The following is a 20,599-nucleotide window of genomic DNA, read 5'->3' on the forward strand; positions in this document are numbered from 1 at the left end:
ATAGACAATGTGACCGGCCAAAGGGCAGTAACTGGGTAAGCTGGTAGCATACTACCCACATGTGATAAGAAGCCCAAGGGAAGTAATCATTAAAAAAAAGGAACGTATGAGAAGTTATCCACCTTGTCATTGGAATAGATTTAAATAGAAAAAAAATGCGTTCCATAAATCAACAAGTGCTACACAAACAATGAACACAATGTATATGTGCAAGTCCAAAATAGTAGAAACAAAAAAAAAAACACCACAAACTTTAAGTTTGAAATATTTCCTACGGAGACCCCCTAAAAAAATACACTTAGATCTATGTCTAACAATTACATCTTTAATAACCCCACTGCTTCCATTATCTACATTTTCGCCAGTACCCTCAGGGGCGTAGCTAGGAAGTTTCCATCGTTTGTGGGTGGCTTGACCTCTTTGGGGACCTCTGCATTTTGCGTAATTTTTAATTTTTAATGTAAAAAACACTCATTTGGGGACCCTTCAAGTGGGGTCCTGTGGGGATTTTCAAATTCTCCCCCTCCTCCCCCCACCCTAGCTACGCCACTGAGTACGCCACTATCTAGAAAATATCGGTCTCCACATAGATTATAGATGTTTGCCTCTTTAAAACAGCAGAGATGAAAATTACCAAATTTCATGAAACACGAAGGCGGCTTTCTTGTCTTACCATATAGATTACAGACGTTACTTCAAACAGGAAGCAGAAACAAATATACATTGAAAGAGACTACTTTATATCAGGTCCGAAAAAAAAATATTCATAAGTGACAAAGACATTTTAAAACTATAAAAAGCGTCTGGCATATCATACAAGGGGTCAATACTTACTGGATGTAACAGTGTCTTCTTACTAAGATACTTGGGTATTGACAGAGAGGGCAGTTACGACAAGATTTTGTTGTATAAAAAATATGAATAGTTGACGAAACAGTAAAAAAAAATTTTCTCATAATGAGTATAAAATATTATATATTTAAATCATTAACTGGTCATTAATGAATATGCTTATATTAAATTTGAATTATAACAAGACTGATTCATTCAAATTTGAATGATTTCTTTTTCGATTGTATGGCTGGATAGAAGGAATATAAAGTTCTGCTCAACATGCAAGGGTTGGATAGCGAAAACTTATTGGGCCATTTACACTGTTAAGAACAGAAGCTATGAATTAGGTTTAGTTTGAAGTTTGGAAACCTTCGTATCAATAACGGTATTTGTAGAGTGCTAAATGAGTAGAGATTTATTAACATCTCCAGATAATGCATTACTTGTGAGCGAGTTATATCGAGTGTTACAAATATCATTCTTAGTGAAATAGATACTTTAAAGTGATGGTGAACTTTTGGTCTCGCAGTAGAGACTCCGTGCTCCTATGAAGTGAACTGATAAAACGCTGAAAGTCTACATTAGTATCGAATCGTCTGTCAAAGAAAATTTTAGAACTACTTCAAAAAGACATTTAAAACATTGAAATTTTAACTTAAGAGTACAAATTAGTTTGACTAAATAGCAGCAGGAAAAAATGGGAGAATATTGAGAAATTTTATTTCAATTTTGTTATTGTTTTAAGTTACAGCAAGAGCGATCACAACCTTAAGTCGCTCTTTATGAATGAACGCCAACTGGCTACTAGTCAGGATTTTCTTTTCTATGTAATAAGAAGAAATCTTTTTTTCTATTGACTATTAGGAGTTTATTTTCTGTGTTCTAATGGGGATTAGTTCCTCAATGTGTCAGTGAGCGCTAGCTATTCTTCGAATGTCATTTCTTCATTCACTAATAAAGATTAATTTTTTATGTACTCTTGAGGACTATTCTTTTGTCTACTAGTGAGTTTTTATTCTTATTTTTTATATGTACTGTTGAGTGTTCTAGTCCTAGTGAGACTGAGGGTTGGTCTGGGTACTGTTGAGGCTGAGGGTTGGTCTGGGTACTGTTGAGGTTTATTCTTCTGCATTGAAGTAAATGTTAGTTCAAAAGTTTTGAACACTGGTTATGGGCCTTTAAGTTTTAACCATAAGGAACATCTTGAAACCACACAGCAACAGTAAATAACCAAGTCCCGCCTTAGATCTGTGTCCATCACTGTGAACCTGATAGGTCAGTTCTGCTTTACCCAACCAGTTGTCAGCAATGCAGGAGTAAGTGCCGTAGTCATTGTCGGTTAAGTTGGTGATGACCAACTGAGCGTGACGAGTACCTACTACTGTGGTCATTTGAACATTACCATTTGCGGTCAGTATATCCTTTCCTCTTTGCCAGAAGATCTAAAAAACGATTAAAAAAAAACAAAAAACAATGACAATGACTAGTGCACTAAATAAGTCAACTATTAAATTTTCAAGATTTACAAAAACTATTTGAAACTAAAATCTTTTTTAAAAATATGCTTGAATCAAGTAGTTCTGTGGAAAACAAAACGCTATGAGATTTTCAAGCCGTTAAAATGATGAGTCGCTGAAACAGAAGATATGATTAACTTCCGGTCTCATTTTCATGTCAAATCTATACAAATATTTTTGAAGTGTTAGCTGCATAATTCTTTCATTGAAACTTATTTTAATCTAACCTTTCGTCTTGCGTCTAGAGGCCGGCGAACATTAAGACCAACTTTCCGGCTAGATATTTTATTATCGTTCGCATTCAAAGAAAAAAAGGAGGACTTTAAAGGAGCATGCCAAATTGTAAAAAAAAAAGAAAAAGATTAATCTACGCCAACGAATAATTGTGCAAACACTGGTCTACACTCCAGACCCAAAATAACAATTAAACTATAAGGTTATTATACTTAAAAATAATTCTGGATCAATTTGGGTATCAAACCCGACACTCAATCAGCTTAAAACTCGCATGTTTTGATTCGGCCAGAGAAAGGTCTACTTTTGTGTTTATTTATTGGTACGTTCATTATATGGAGATCTAGATCTAACACTAGACCTAAGGTTCTGATCTAGAACTCATAAAGTCTAGTCTAGATTTACTTCTAGATGTAATCTATATAAGATATAAGTAAAAATATAAGCAACGCTTATAAACTTCAATAAATTTGTAGAAAATTTAAATTTACTCAGCTATGGCATAATTACGTTAATACAGCTGACTACGCCATGTTGGCTCTAGACAGATATAAGTCTCCAGCCCAATTTACATTTATTTTATTTTTTTTTAATTATCAACTGTTACATTCCTAGGAAAATCTTTAGAGTCGTTTTTGAGATCATCTGTCCAGGTTCCTGAATCCAGGTTTCTAAAGGTTCCATGAAGTTCTGACTTGAATAGAGGAATTGTAAAAAAAAGAAGCTTGTTTTTGTTTATTTCAAGGTCTAGATTAAAATAAAATACGCCTAAATTTGTTTAGTGGAATTAGCTGTTTGAAGCTACAAACCAACGACCGGGCATTAACAGGTGCACTATTAATGAGAAATGACAATGCTTTTAATGAAGATAGATTTGCGTGTGTGTGTGTGTGTTTGTATATGAGCCTTAAAGGTATAAAGAGATGTTTTGGATTGAAGGAAGAGTTTTTTTTTACTTTTTTTCGTATCTTTATTTGTATCTATGACTTTAAAATAAAAAATCAACCCATGATGTTGTAGGACCAAGTGTCCAGACTTACCTCTGGACTTGGGTAACCGCCAACTGGGCAGGTCAAGATGAGAGACGTGCTTGTGACATTGGTCAGCGCTCCGGGCAGTATAAAAGGTTTAGCTGAAAATAAGCGGTATAGCTAAGACTTTGGGAATCCAACTACACGTGATGGGCACCTAGGAATATTTTACGATCTCATCAGCAACAATGGAAAAAAAAAAGAATATTAAAAAAAAATACGCTTATTGGAGATTTTCATTCAAGGCGGAAATACTCAAATGGCTTTTTTTTGGTGTATCCGGTGTACAAGAAATAAAGGACGTGTTGTTAAGCTATGTGTTTAGAAGGTATAATAATAATAATCTTTATTGTCCGTAAGGAAATTTGTCTTACAATTTGTGCATTACACCAAACAAAAAAACATTATAACTATAAGAAACAAAGTGTATATTCACACCAGACTCACTCATAATTTACATGTGACAAAGTTTATACCAGATTGTTCTTATTTAATGATTTGATTGCCAGGGGAACAAAAGAGTGTTTGTGTCTGTTTGTCTTTGCTATATAGGATCTTTTTCTTTGGCCCAGTTTTAGCGCTGCAGAATTAAATGTTCTTAGCGCTTCTTTTTGTGGCACGAAGTAATTTCAGTATTGTGAAAGCATTAGACTTTCATTCTACGACTTACAAGCTATTTAAATGAGGAACTAACTAGAGGTAATAAAGGAGATTTAATGCAAAGATAAACTGCTATGCATTGAGCTACGATTATAGTTCTTTTGATTCTTTTTTTTATATTTAGTTGGCAACTGTGACGTACATTTTGGCGTCCTTGACATTCTTTAGTTTATCTTGAAATACTCCAATATTGAGTGAAATTGCATCAATTATTTTGAATTAATTTGTAATTAATTTTAATTAGATCTAGACTTACAATAATAAATCTGTGTGATTGGAATTTTTATTATTATTTTTTTTTGTTTAGCGCAACATTCTTGCTTATAGGATGCTCAGTGCACTATGGTCTAAGCGAGTCTTAATTCGAACTCGAGGTTTTAACTTGATCCGAGAATGGTAAGCAGGAGAACATAAGTCATAGGTCTATGTACAACATTCCACCCAGACAGACAAAGAGAATTAATAAAATCTTTGTAAACAAAAAGTTACACTCACCATGAAGAAATATTTTTTCTTCTAGCACTTGCTTGGATGTATTGTGTTGCAGCATGATTCTACAAGTGTACACTCCACCATCCGAGGGTCCTAAAGCAAGAAAACTATTAGCCAACACCAAACCAAATAAAGCTTCTGGACCTGATGGTATTCCAGCTAGATTACTCAAAGAACTAAGTAATGAGCTAGCCCCAGTGTTCAAAATACTCTTTCAGGCTTCACTTAACCAGGGCAGAGTACCAAAGGACTGGAAAGAAGCTAATGTCACCCCCCTATTTAAAAAAGGAGAAAAATCTGACCCAGGAAACTACAGACCAGTATCACTTACCAGCATCACATGTAAAATCCTAGAACACATAATATGTAGCAACATCATAAACCACTTAGACAAACATAATGTCCTCACACCATACCAACATGGCTTTAGGAAATATAGATCATGTGAAACACAACTAATAGGACTAATTGATGATTTTTCAAAAGGTTTAGATAATAGTGAACAAATAGATGCTATCTTACTAGATTTTTCTAAGGCTTTTGACAAAGTTCACCACCATAGTTTGCTTAAAAAATTAAAATATTTCGGCATTAATGGTCCACTGCATCAGTGGATTAAAGACTTTCTGATAGGGAGAGAACAAACTTTAATAATAAATGGCTCTAAATCAACACCGATAACAGTAAACTCAGGTGTACCTCAAGGAACAGTCTTGGGTCCACTACTATTTTTAATTTACATAAATGATTTACCAAATTGCATTACTTCAGGAACAAAAGTCAGATTATTTGCAGACGATTGCATAATATATAGAACAATAAAAACAACACAAGACACAGATATTATACAAAGAGAATTAGATGAATTACAGAAATGGGAATCAAATTGGAGCATGTCTTTCCACCCAGACAAATGTCAGTTGTTAAGAGTAACAAAAAAACTAAAACAAATTAATTCCACTTATCTTATTCATGGCAAACCAGTAACACAGACTAAAAACGCAAAATACCTAGGTGTTATAATAAATGAAAAACTGTCATGGAATCCACATATTGATGAAACTAAAAAAAAATCAAACAAAGCATTAAGATTTATTAAAAGAAATTTCTATAAATCAAATAAGAACATAAAACTAAAATGTTATTTAACCTTGGTTAGGCCAATAATAGAATATGCATCCTCTGTTTGGGACCCCTCAACTCAAGAAAACATTAAGAAACTAGAACAGACACAAAATAGAGCAGTGCGATTCATAACAAACGAATATTCACATTTGACTAGAGTAACACCTTTAGTAAAATCACTAAATTTAGAAAGCCTTCAGGACAGAAGGCTCAAAAGTAAAGTAGCAATAATACATAAAACACTGAACCATAATCTTCAAATACAAAAACAAAATTTAATAAAATACTCTGAAAGACACAAAGATAAAGGCACATTCCTCGTCCCATATGCTAGGACAAATTTGTACAAATACTCCTTCTTCCCTAGTGCTATTAGAGCATGGAATGGGTTGCCTGAGCTAGCCAGGAAAACCAGTGACTTGGCAGAATTTAAGTCATTGGTTAATATGCATGACTAAATGCATGACGCGTAGGACGTAATCATCTTCTTTTTTGAAGTAACGTCTGTATTATATAAGATAAGATAAGATAAGAAAAGCAGTATCTTATTCAAGTTCTTGATGATTGTTTTATCTCCCTTGCCAAAACATGTATTCACTCCCTTTCATTTATTGTGACGTAGGCATGTATCGTATTTAACATTTGTCTTGTCAGAAAAACCCAGAACTACTAGTACTTCTAAATAAAATATGTTTTACACACACACACACACACGTACGCACGCAGGCACGCACGCACACACACACACTCACACACACACACACACATATACAAATACATATATATATATATATATATCATGGGCGTAGCCAGGATTTTGTTTCGGGGAGGGTTTTGGGGGGGGGATCTGTGCTGTTGGAATTTGGGGATTGTTGTTTGCATTTTTTTTGTTTTGTTTTAAGAAGAGGGGGGTTTAACTGCAAAAACCTCTGGTAGGGGGGTTAAAATTCAAAACCCCCTGTAGGGGGTTTTAAACTCAAAGCCCCCTGGTAGAGGGATTTGTATCTCAAAACCCCCTAATAGGGGTTTTTTAAATCTCAAAACCCCCTGGTAGGGGGATTTAAACTCAAAACCCCCTGGTAGAGGGTTTTTAACTCAAAACTGCCTCGGCTGTGCTGTGGTAAGTGATGATTTAGTATTAAAATCTCACCTAAAATAAACAAAATGAAAGCAAAAATCAGTCACTTAATTCCGTTCCCCCCCCCTGTGGGGGGGGGATTTCATTTCGGGGGGGGGTTTGAACCCCAAGAACCCCCCCCCTGGCTACGCCCATGATATATATATTTATATATATATATATATATATATATATATATATATATATATATTATATATATATATATATATATATATATTATATATATATATATATATATATATATATATATATATATATACATATATATATATATATATATACATATATATATATATTGATTTGCTTAACATGTCTTTTAGATGTCAACTGTCATCAACTTTGTAATGAAAATGTTCTTTTACAATCTGCCAACCTTCTCAACTCTCCCAACATTAAAAAGACACACAAGCTGTGTTGTGCACAACTAGGCTGCTTTCACACTGCTCGGTTTGGACCGTACGACGAATTTCATCATGACCATTGATGACAAGAAGCACATGGGGGCTTTTACAGCAAATACAGTAAAATGACTTCTTTTTGTTAGTTGTAAGGCAAGAAACTCACAAAGCAAAAAAAAGAAAAGAAAAAAAAATTAAAAAAATGGAATGGCTAGCTCGGAATGGCACGGCTAAATCGCGTCAAATTCTACAACCAAACGTGAAAAACTTGTCCAGTTGTTTTGTGGTAGGGTCAAACTGTGTAGAGTGCAACAACATTTAAGTACATTTTTTGTAGAACATTGAGGGTTGTGCACGTTGTCAGGGGGAGGTATGGCGAGAGTGAATATGAATATTTTGGTATGATAGTTATATCCCTTTGTTTATGTACTCCTAGGCCCAGGTTATGAATGTTCTTGCACGTGTTATGAACTAAATGGTCTAAGTCTAGTCGAGAGAGTGTGTGTTAAATAAGTAAGGTCTTGTCCCCGGTCCCGGAAGGTTGGACGGTTGCTTCCTGGACTGGTGGTTTCGTATTAATATTTATTGAGTTAATGTTATTGTGTGCTTATTGAATATTAAAGAACTATTTCCATGGATATCTATAGTTGGAGTAGAAGGTTGTTTACTAACAATTGTTCTTGATTGTAATAATTAAGTAACCCCTAACGAGCCTAACGAGCCTAGCAAAGCAAAAAAAAAAAAAGAAACCCGACACACGTAATCTAAATGGAGAAAATCTAGTGTCATTATTTAGTCTGGGTCGTACTGCTTTCATCGTCATTCTAAATATCAAAAGGAAACATAGAGTTACTCCCCTATAAAAAGACATAGAGTTACTCCCCTATAAAAAGACATATAGTTACTCCCCTATAAAAAGACATAGAGTTACTCCCCTATAAAAAGACATATAGTTACTCCCCTATAAAAAGACATATAGTTACTCCCCTATAAAAAGACATATAGTTACTCCCCTATAAAAAGACATAGAGTTACTCCCCTATAAAAAGACATATAGTTACTCCCCTATAAAAAGACATATAGTTACTCCCCTATAAAAAGACATAGAGTTACTCCCCTATAAAAAGACATATAGTTACTCCCCTATAAAAAGACATAGAGTTACTCCCCTATAAAAAGACATATAGTTACTCCCCTATAAAAGACATATAGTTACTCCCCTATAAAAGACATATAGTTACTCCCCTATAAAAAGACATATAGTTACTCCCCTATAAAAAGACATATAGTTACTCCCCTATTAAAAGACATATAGTTACTCCCCTATAAAAAGACATATAGTTACTCCCCTATAAAAAGACATATAGTTACTCCCCTATTAAAAGACATATAGTTACTCCCCTATAAAAAGACATATAGTTACTCCCCTATAAAAAGACATATAGTTACTCCCCTATAAAAAGACATATAGTTACTCCCCTATAAAAGACATATAGTTACTCCCCTATAAAAAGACATATAGTTACTCCCCTATAAAAGACATATAGTTACTCCCCTATAAAAAGACATATAGTTACTCCCCTATAAAAGACATATAGTTACTCCCCTATAAAAAGACATATAGTTACTCCCCTATAAAAGACATATAGTTACTCCCCTATAAAAAGACATATAGTTACTCCCCTATAAAAGACATATAGTTACTCCCCTATAAAAAGACATATAGTTACTCCCCTATAAAAAGACATATAGTTACTCCCCTATAAAAAGACATATAGTTACTCCCCTATTAAAAAACATATAGTTACTCCCCTATAAAAAGACATATAGTTACTCCCCTATTAAAAAACATATAGTTACTCCCCTATAAAAAGACATATAGTTACTCCCCTATAAAAGACATATAGTTACTCCCCTATAAAAAGACATATAATAACTCCCCTATAAAAGACATATAGTTACTCCCCTATAAAAGACATATAGTTACTCCCCTATAAAAAGACATATAGTTACTCCCCTATAAAAAGACATATAGTTACTCCCCTATAAAAAGACATATAGTTACTCCCCTATAAAAAGACATATAGTTACTCCCCTATAAAAAGACATATAGTTACTCCCCTATAAAAAGACATATAGTTACTCCCCTATAAAAAGACATATAGTTACTCCCCTATAAAAGACATATAGTTACTCCCCTATAAAAAGACATATAGTTACTCCCCTATAAAAAAACATAGAGTTACTCCCCTATAAAAAAACATATAGTTACTCCCCTATTAAAAGATAGTAATTTCAAACGGCTTACTGGCGTCCTTGAAGGAGACAGTTTTGTTGTCTTTTGACAAGATCAGCCTGTCTTGCAGACCCGGAATAGATTGGAGTGGTACGTTGTCTTTATACCAAGCCAAAGTGAAATCGTGGTTCAACGTGGGGTCGCACCTGATGGACGTCTCGTGACCTTCCGTGACGTTGGCTCCCTGGGTAAACACTAAACAATAACACATCGCAATAAAACACTAAACAATAAAATGTAGGTGTGGTTTACTTCAGATATTTGGATAAGACAACCAGTCTATTTCAAAATAAAGTCCTTCTTTTGTTCAGATACAAAAGTAAACCAAAAAGGATTTTTTTTATTTGCCCTTTTAACTCTCGCTATAAGCATCGCTACCCAGTCAGGCTACACTATCACTATAAACATCGCTACCCAGTCAGGCTACACTATCACTATAAACATCGCTACCCAGTCATGCTACACTATCACTATAAACATCGCTACCCAGTCATGCTACACTATCACTATAAACATCGCTACCCAGTCATGCTACACTATCACTATAAACATCGCTACCCAGTCATGCTACACTATCACTATAAACATCGCTACCCAGTCATGCTACACTATCACTATAAACATCGCTACCCAGTCATGCTACACTATCACTATAAACATCGCTACCCAGTCATGCTAAACTATCACTATAAACATCGCTACCCAGTCATGCTAAACTATCACTATAAACATCGCTACCCAGTCATGCCACTAGGTCCAAAAATTGTGCTTAAAATAAATGACTCATTCTTTTAACTCTCCACTAAATCTCTAATATCCATTTCTCTTTGTACAAGTCTCCCATTGAAAAACAGTTGAGCTAATAGTAGAACTTGTAGAAACAACTAGCAATAAATCAAATGTTCTTTTAATTAAATTATTGATGGGTTTAGCAAAATGCTCTCAACAGCATTAATGACACACAAAGAGGTGTACCTATACTATTTGACCTTCTTGACCTAAAGGAGACCAATGATCATGACACGCTGACTGGGTGGACTACGAGTTGATGATAGCATAATTTGCGTGTCTGTTTTCCATATTTGAATGAGATTGTGTTATGGACTTGTAGACCTAGAATCTATATACAGGCTCGAAGTTTATTAATAAAATTAGTTAGTGACGTCACTGTAAGCTGTTGAACAAGAAGCTCAGTTTTTTTTTTTAGTTACAGTGTGACCAGTGGATAAACGAAGGAAGCAGCATGAACAATGTAATAATATAGCTCTAGCTCTGGTGCATTTATTAGTTTGGTAAACAGCTGTGCAGCGCATACCTTAACGTCATCTGCCCTATAGATCGCAAGGTCTGAGAGGGGAACTTGTATAGTTTAACACATACACTTGGTATGCAGAGATGAAGCTTCGATTTAGTATGGATCTGTGTAGTATAGTTTTTAAATATAGCTGTGTGGCATGCAGGCTGCAGCTATATAGCTTCGTTTAGTAAACGGCTGTTTAGCTTCTAGCTATGTAACAGAGTTGGTTCATCATTAAGCTTTGTAGGATAGATAAGCTATAATGTGTAGGCTGCCAAAGAAACATTCTGGCAAAGTAATTTGACAACTACATGCTCACTGGTGATGTATAGAGACACCAAATTGTATACGGTGTATTATTGACAGAATGCTATATTAACCTTGGACAATACCATCAGTTTTTTAAACATGTTTTATATGTATGTACTGTAAGTATTGTTAAGCATTTCCATGAGCCAACTAAGTTCACCATGCCAAGTATTACCTGCATACACTTCATAGTTCTGAACGACAGTATTATGATACTTCTCTTCAGAACATAAATAGTCCGCCGAGTCGCCTTGAGATGCTGATGGCTTGCTGATGGTCATGTTAATCCTAAACAAGTCCTTGGGCAAAGTCTCCTTGGTCACTTCAGACTGGACAAGAACAGAACAGTTCGGGCAATAATAAATATAAGAGTGAACGTGAATTTTTAGAGCAGCCTAAAAGAAACTTGTAAACAGAAATGACAAGACGTAAGTGAACAAGACATAAGTGAACAAGACATAAGTGAACAAGACGTAAGTGAACAGCAGGGACTAGACATGTAAACAGCAGGGACTAGACATATGTAAACAGCAGAAACTAAACATGTAAACAGCAGGGACTAGACATGTAAACAGCAGAGACTAGACATATGTAACCAGCAGGGACTAGACATGTAAACAGCAGGGACTAGACATATGTTAACAGCAGGGACTAGACATGTAAACAGCAGGGACTAGACATGTAAACAGCAGGGACTAGACATATGTAAACAGCAGGAACTAGACATGTAAACTGCAGGGACTAGACATATGTAAACAGCAGGGACTAGACATATGTAAACTGCAGGGACTAGACATGTATATGTAAACTGCATGGACTAGACATGTATATGTAAACAGCAGGGACTAGACATGTATATGTAAACTGCATGGACTAGACATGTATATGTAAACAGCAGGGACTAGACATGTATATGTAAACTGCAGGGACTAGACATATGTAAACAGCAGGGACTAGACATGTATATGTAAACTGCAGGGACTAGACATGTATATGTAAACTGCAGGGACTAGACATATGTAAACAGCAGGGACTAGACATATGTAAACTGCAGGGACTAGACATATGTAAACAGCAGGGACTAGACATGTAAACAGCAGGGACTAGACATGTAAACAGCAGGGACTAGACATATGTAAACAGCAGGGACTAGACATGTATATGTAAACTGCAGGGACTAGACATATGTAAACAGCAGTTACTAGACATATGTAAACTGCAGGGACTAGACATATGTAAACAGCAGGGACTAGACATATGTAAACTGCAGGGACTAGACATATGTAAACAGCAGGGACTAGACATGTGTAAACAGCAGGGACTAGACATATGTAAACAGCAGGGACTAGACATGTATATGTAAACTGCAGGGACTAGACATGTATATGTAAACTGCAGGGACTAGACATGTATATGTAAACTGCAGGGACTAGACATGTATATGTAAACTGCAGGGACTAGACATATGTAAACAGCAGGGACTAGACATGTATATGTAAACTGCAGGGACTAGACATGTATATGTAAACTGCAGGGACTAGACATGTATATGTAAATTGCAGGGACTAGACATGTATATGTAAACTGCAGGGACTAGACATATGTAAACAGCAGGGACTAGACATATATATGTAAACTGCAGGGACTAGACATATGTAAACAGCAGGGACTAGACATATGTAAACAGCAGGGACTAGACATGTATATGTAAACTGCAGGGACTAGACATATGTAAACAGCAGGGACTAGACATATATATGTAAACTGCAGGGACTAGACATATGTAAACAGCAGGGACTAGACATATGTAAACAGCAGGGACTAGACATGTATATGTAAACTGCAGGGACTAGACATATGTAAACAGCAGGGACTAGACATATGTAAACAGCAGGGACTAGACATGTAAACAGCAGGGACTAGACATGTATATGTAAACAGCAGGGACTAACCACGTGTCAACACCTGTGATCTGATACAAGATTTTTTTAAAATAAATTAACACTCTCTGCTATGTTCTTCGCGTCTGATCTCAATTTGCGTCAACATTCCCAGGAGGCATTGGCACAACACTGCACAATTGAATCACATTGAAAACAAAATTACAAAGAGAGTTTGTGTTCGTTTTAACTCGGATGCAGTCCCTAAATGGTCCAGTTAATGGTATTCTGTTTGGAAAGAATTAAATGTAAAAAGGTTTGAAGCACGAATTTCAGAAATTCTGAAGTTCAAACTGCCAACAACTCTCCCTTCATCCCAACAAGATAGACGTGGCTGTATTTCTGACCGGCTGACTTTGTTATTATTGTCACGACTTATTTTAGTAAGTAGTCTACTCTCTCCAAATTACAAAACATATGCGAGTTTGAAGGGGCCTCTATGCCTCTTTTACATCATTATTTGTTCAATTGTTTTTCAAGCTTCTTAACCTTTTATCTAGAGACCTTCTTTCTCTTTCTCTGTACATCAATATCTCTTCAACATTTCGAGATTTTTAAACGTGTTTTTTTTTTCGAGCACATCCACAATGTGACCAAATAATCCGATCATTTCTCGTACGGACCTAGTCAGCTGCTATGTGAGCTGTCAAGCGTGATTATTAGTATTATTAGTATTACAGAGGTAATAATAATATTCATAAGTATTCACTGAACTGATTGTTATGAAGACAGGATTCAGCGCGCAAGGAACATGGCCAATCTCTCATCCATGGTCTTTAGAATACGTTCTAATAAAACTTTACATGGTTCATGGCCTTTACAGCAGCGGTTCTCAACCTTTATAGTTCCGCGACCCTCATTTACTATTCTCCAATATTCGGCAATCCTAAACCGTCAAATTGTTTTTGTTCATAAGAAACTGCTTTTGCTTATGATATAAAATTGTAATCATAATGTACATACCTGAAATGTATGATGTATAATCATTTTAGCAACTGTACGATACCAAAGCTATATGCTTAATTAAGAAGCAATCTGTATTATTGTAATAAATATTTCTGCTTTTATATATTTATAAATAAATACACTTTTATCCTTATAACTTACCTCTATTTAGTTTTATATTGTATATTCCAATTGCATAATACTGTGACAATTTGAAAAACTTAGCGGAGTATGACTAACGCTCTACTCTAAGCTACATTAACTATACTGTGTTAAGTACTAGTTTAGAGAGTAGGTTAGTTTCGGTACACAAATATAGTGTGTATTGTTTTTAGCGAAGGTAAAAGTAGTAACTTAGTAAGACAGACGAATGACGTTAGAGGATAGGCGAACAAGAGAGAACAATATGGCGATAGCGTAGAAGAAGATTGTTCAGTAGTAGATAGATATATAGCGACAATTAAGAGGAGTAGACAGACTTCCCAGTTATGAATAAACGTGTCATTTGCAACAGTAAAATTCTTTATTAAGTTCATATCGTTAACCTGTAATGTTCTGTGGCTAATGTGGAGTAATCAATGAAATAGATGTGAAGTTGAACAAGGCATTAGCCCACAACATTATTTTTGCGACCCCGAGGCCAGAACGAGCAACGCCTGGACAAGCAACGACCCAGGGTCAGAGGTCAGAAGGAACTTTATAAATTCGTCATTAGAGATTCGCCGCTAGAGATTCGCCTCTTGCCTGATTCGCACGTCTGCCTGAATTGATTGAGAACTTAGATCTACTTGCCTGCATGTTTAGCAGAAGTTGAGCCGTTACAGCCCGAAGTGAGCCAGAAATTTTTAGCTGTTGAACCAGAGTTCGTGAGACACTGAGAAGTCGACAGTTTGTGCAGACGCCATTGCTAAGGTTGATTTTGTTTCCACATCAGGATTTCTCTAGGCAGTTTATGTCAGAGCACTGGGAATGTCATCTTATGCATCAAGTCTACCTCAGTCTTTAGACATGATAAAACTAACAGGCCGGGGAAACCTGGGTCGCTGTTGTTGGAAATGTAAGAAAAAGGTGAATCACAATTTCAAAGTGCTCGGCTGCAAAACAAATTGTTGGAAATGTAAGAAAAAGGTGAATCACAATTTCAAAGTGCGCGGCTGCAAACAAATTGTTGGAAATGTAAGAAAAAGGTGAATCACAATTTCAAAGTGCGCGGCTGCAAACAAATTGTTGGAAATGTAAGAAAAAGGTGAATCACAATTTCAAAGTGCGCGGCTGCAAACAAATTGTTGGAAATCAATCTGCCTCGGTTGTTATTAAAAAAAGAATATCTTTCAATGGAAAAACTTTGTACAATGCCAAGTTTTACGTGGTGGAATAGACACAAATCCACATTTCCAATTGTCTTAAGCGATTCCCCGGAAAATCGTCATTTGAGTCCCATGGATTGAGAACAGTGCACAATCAGCAGGCCAGAAAGACCACACGAAACTAATAGCGACTTTTCCCTTTCAGAAACTTAAAACTGTATTCACAAAAAGATTTAGTCACTAGCATGTACTTTTAAAAACAGACCCGTTGTAAGCTCATACTTACTCTTATGCTTCAAGTTAATTATTTAATACTTAATTAGTCCAGGGATCATTAATTAGGTTCTAACTAAAGAATTGGTTAGTCATAGTTCTGTCCTTTCATATTCTCATACCACTAATCGTCTTCGTCATTGGCTCTTAGTAACTTAATTGTTGTCAGTGCCAAAGTCTTAGTCAGAGTAGCCGTTTCTTCATTTACCTTAAAATCTTTATCTTTCAAACCAACATATGTGGTGATTATCAACGAGGCCTCTGAATTATTGGTGATAAGGCTACATGTGATGCTGATTGGCATGGTTTCCTTGACAAAAAGTGTACCAAAAGGCTCTCCCGGATCAAAGCGAAGCTCTGCAAATACCTGGTCTTCAAAAAAAAAAATTATTTTATTATAATTTTTTTATTTAAATAGATGCTGTATTGCTAATTTTTCAATATTCTTTTTTTGTAGGCCAGTGAGGGCAGGGGTGAAGGCAAGGGGTATATGGGAGAAAGTATCTTGCTGCCTTTAGACATTCATAAAACACAAACTCTGCTTGAGTCTAGATTCGAACTCAAGCCCCCAAGCTGTTTTTGCCACTCAGACACACATCGCACATGATATTTAATTAAACTAATAAAACACGCTCACACACAAAGTAAACTAATTTTAAATAACATGCATATTGCATAACTAAAACACAATAAATAGTTTGAGCAGTTATATTCTAGAGGTTTAAATCTGTTGATTAGCTGAATCGAGAGAAAAGTCAAGAATAATTCAAATAAGTGTTTGTTCTACCAAATAAATGATGTTAAGGAATTATTCTTGGTGTTTGTTCATCTATATGTACGCATGTTGGGCTACAGGTGCAGACAACAGATTTATTTAGAGATTCTATATATATACATATATATATATATATATATCAATTTTTAAGAGAATATATATTATGAACAATCTTAAAATTCTTTTGCACATACTTATATATATATATATATATAATATCACAGCACATTTTTCACATGAAATAGAACATTTTTGTTACCGTGATAGTTTTTTAAAAGTATTTTATCTAAAAAAAAATGTGTACGACTTGAATTCGAACTCGAGGGTTCAAGCCACGTCAAGCCAACACACTAACCACTGTGCCACCGAAAAGGGAAGGTTTCATAGTTATCTATTATTAGTTTCAAACTTTTAATCGACGACCTAATTCTCTACACAAAGTATAAAGTATTAAGTACAGTTTCTTTCCCTTGTTCGATACCAAATAAAATAATTAATTACCAATAATTTATTAACTAATTTTATTGAATTTATTTAATATATAAATAATAATATAACTTTAATAAATAAATTAATAAAATTTATTTTAATGATTCTTGTTTTGTTATGTTTAAGAAATAATTTTTTAAAATTTCATCTTGATCCCAGATTGGTGTAGGAGAAAAATTGTACCAGACGGTCAGACAGACAGACAGACAGAGTGAGTTGATACAAGCTTTGTAAAAAGACAAACTAAATGGTTATGATTATCCATGGAAAACAGACCTATATAAAAATGTTTAAGAGAATATATATTATGAACAATCTTAAAATTCTTTTGGACTTACTAGTGTTATGTGTAATGCACATTATAAGACACATTTTCTCACCGATAATAAAGATTTGTATTAATACTATTACTTTGAATATATTTATTACTATATTATATCTAGTCTGGATGCACAGATAAATTTCTTGTTAAGCACGTAACTTATTTTCTCGTGAAAAAGGAACTGAACCCTAACAAATTATTGGAATCCATTCTCCAGCCTGAGTCAAAATCTCGAGTTTTCAATGTTTTCAAAATATTCCAAATTGCGGAATTAGTTTCCGCATTTTTAAAAATAGAACCAGCACTCAAAGACATATTTATTTATGCATATTTAAGGTATAAAACTAATTTTATTTTAGTCTTAATGAATATAATTATTAGAAATAGAAACTACTGGAACAAAATCTATTTTTGTGGGTGTTAGCATTTTCCAGGAGATCGATACGTCTGCTCAAAGTAATTGCGTGTCTGATTAGAATATATTTACTGAGGCCTCGTTTTTTTTTTACCCAGGGATCTAGAGAACATTCTGAAAATGTCTTTGTTACTTGACAATGAGATCACGAACCAATGTTACATTATCGTGGGGGTAGATTGTCTGTTAGGAGGCATTGTGCATTGAATGTTACAAATTCTATGTATATGTTGTCCAATAACATAATAGTTGTTTCTTTTTGTGTGGCAAATAGTATATCTAATACATTTATAAAAGAACTTTAAAAATATAAGCTAAAACAAATTATAGCATTACAATGTTATAGTTAAGTCAGGTCTAGGATTAGTTATATGACTTTTTAATGTTAGAGTTAATTCAGATCTATGTCTAATTATTTGAAGCATTCATTGTTTTATTTATGTTAGATCTAGCTATCATCTAAGAGTATTTCTTTCATGCGTTCAAAGTTGTAAATCAGTCAGATGATGGACTAATAATTCGACTCATTAAGAGGGTTACCAGACACCTGCTCGCACAATTATTCATTGGCATAGACAAAACATGAATCAATAAAACTTTTAGTCAATAATCACTGATAATTAGTTATTTTGCTTGATACGAACAAGGGAAATTAATCCTTCAGTATTCACAGATATGGCTAAATATGTTGGGTGTGGCCCCCAAGATCATTGTACACTTTATATCTCCCGCACTCATTCTCGGATCAAGTTGAAACTTTAAACAAGTATTTATTGCACGAGTAATTGGTATCTTAGTTTTTCTAGGAATTCAGTTGTCTCAACCTTGAAATGTAAATGATTTGACCAGTGCCTGATTTAAGTCTGTGTTGGAGCCAGCACTCTATTGAAGACATTTATGAATATGGACGTAGGAAATGCTCGGGTAAGGACAAAACTTTGCAATGGAATCTTAGGTTTTTTTTCTTCTTAAAGATACATTTATTTTTTATTTTTTTTTTGGGGGGGGGGGGAGGAGGGGGAAGGCTAGGGGCTACATGACTGGCTAGGAGCGGCTACATGACTGGCTAGGAGCGGCTACATGACTGGCTAGGAGCGGCTACATGACTAGCTAGGAGCCGCTACATGACTGGCTGTGCCGTGAACCCGACCCTGTTTTTTAACACATTATTTTCTAAAAACTAAATGAAGAGTAGCTTTCAGAAACACTCACACATAGACACACACACACAAAATATGGTTTCCAGACAAACAAGTTTTTTTTTATGTTATTCTCATTACAATAAAAACGTTTATAAAAAAAAAAGAAGGTGTGTCCTCCAATGTGCAAATCATTTACTTTAACTTCCTTTTCTTAGAGATTGAAAATCCATTTTTTTTCTTGAAGAGCTACATTGCATTAAGTGGGTCAGGTTGACTTGGCTAATCGATTTATTCAAAGCCAGCGTGTCCTACTTGCCTTTCCAGATGTTAGGAAGTTATTAGAGGCCCAAGAGATACACACATTGTCTAAGTCAAATCAAATAACGGCCAGATGTTACGAAGTTATTAGAGGCCCAAGAGATACACACATTGTCTAAGTCAAATCAAATAACGGCCAGATGTTAGGAAGTTATTAGAGGCCCAAGAGATACACACATTGTCTAAGTCAAATCAAATAACGGCCAGATGTTAGGAAGTTATTAGAGGCCCAAGAGATACACACATTGTCTAAGTCAAATCAAATAACGTCCAGATGTTACGAAGTTATTAGAGGCCCAAGAGATACACACATTGTCGAAGTCAAATCAAATAACGGCCAGATGTTACGAAGTTATTAGAGGCCCAAGAGATACACACATTGTCGAAGTCAAATCAAATAACGGCCAGATGTTACGAAGTTATTAGAGGCCCAAGAGATACACACATTGTCTAAGTCAAATCAAAAAACGGCCAGATGTTACGAAGTTATTAGAGGCCCAAGAGATACACACATTGTCTAAGTCAAATCAAATAACGGCCAGGTCCTGAAATTTGGTTACATTAGGGGAATGAAGTCAACAAATGGTGCGGAAATGAAGTGTGTGTGTGTGGGGGGGGGGGCTGTTAACACATTGATACATCTACAATGAGAAAAAAAATACCACTATCAAGCGTTTACAAAGCGTGTTATCCTTATTGCTTGTATATTGCTTCAAGAATTTTAAAATTATCTTTTTTTTTCCGGAAATTATAAATAAGTTGGTTACAAATGACAATGCATATTTGTGTACCATTGTCAATAGATGTACGAGAGTACAAGGCAGTACGAGATTCTTCCACTACGTCCTTAAGTCAGAATGGATTCTGGTGGGATATTCCTCTACCTCTAATACAAAAGTGTTTCGACGGTAATTGGGTCATTCAGACCTGTTGTCATTTTTTGTCGTTGTCAGTGATATAATGACAACGCTATTTTAAATTTATGTTAGTAGTTAATACCGTTCTTCTAATGAATTCGAGGTGAGTAGGAGTCAGATAGTTGAAGATGAGATTTAAGACCAAAGGCTTGATATGTTTTTAAAGACATTTAATGCAGAGATGTAAAATAGTGTAATTTTTTTCAATTAATTATTGTTGTTCCTTTTAATAAGTAAATGTGTCATACACACACACACACACTTCAGATAAACGAGCTTACCATTGACAAACAAAAGTACAAAGGGGAGTAGGTCAATCTCAGAGGAAATGTGTTTCTAGGGACAAAAATGTTTCTCAAATTGTTTATTTAGAAAGTGACTATTTTTTTTTTTTTAGAATTTCTATTTTATTTTTATTTATTTTA

General features: G+C 35.0%; 1 protein-coding gene across 2 annotated transcripts in view; it reads right to left on the reverse strand.

Moving 5' to 3' along the window:
- Positions 1-645: 645 nt before the first annotated feature.
- Positions 646-20,599, reverse strand: part of LOC106057710 (hemicentin-2-like) — a 35,239-nt gene continuing 15,285 nt past the window's right edge. For both annotated transcript variants that reach the window (XM_056013165.1, XM_056013172.1), the window contains exons 2-7: positions 16,005-16,168; positions 11,507-11,660; positions 9,738-9,920; positions 4,772-4,861; positions 3,626-3,717; positions 646-2,276 (exon numbers count right to left, since the gene is read on the reverse strand). In XM_056013165.1, coding sequence (XP_055869140.1) covers positions 2,013-2,276; positions 3,626-3,717; positions 4,772-4,861; positions 9,738-9,920; positions 11,507-11,660; positions 16,005-16,168 — 947 coding nt within the window. In that variant the 3' untranslated portion in view covers positions 646-2,012. The remainder of the gene's footprint in view (positions 2,277-3,625; positions 3,718-4,771; positions 4,862-9,737; positions 9,921-11,506; positions 11,661-16,004; positions 16,169-20,599) is intronic.

The sequence above is a fragment of the Biomphalaria glabrata genome, chromosome 1, assembly GCF_947242115.1.
Source record: "Biomphalaria glabrata chromosome 1, xgBioGlab47.1, whole genome shotgun sequence".
NCBI lineage: Eukaryota > Metazoa > Mollusca > Gastropoda > Planorbidae > Biomphalaria > Biomphalaria glabrata.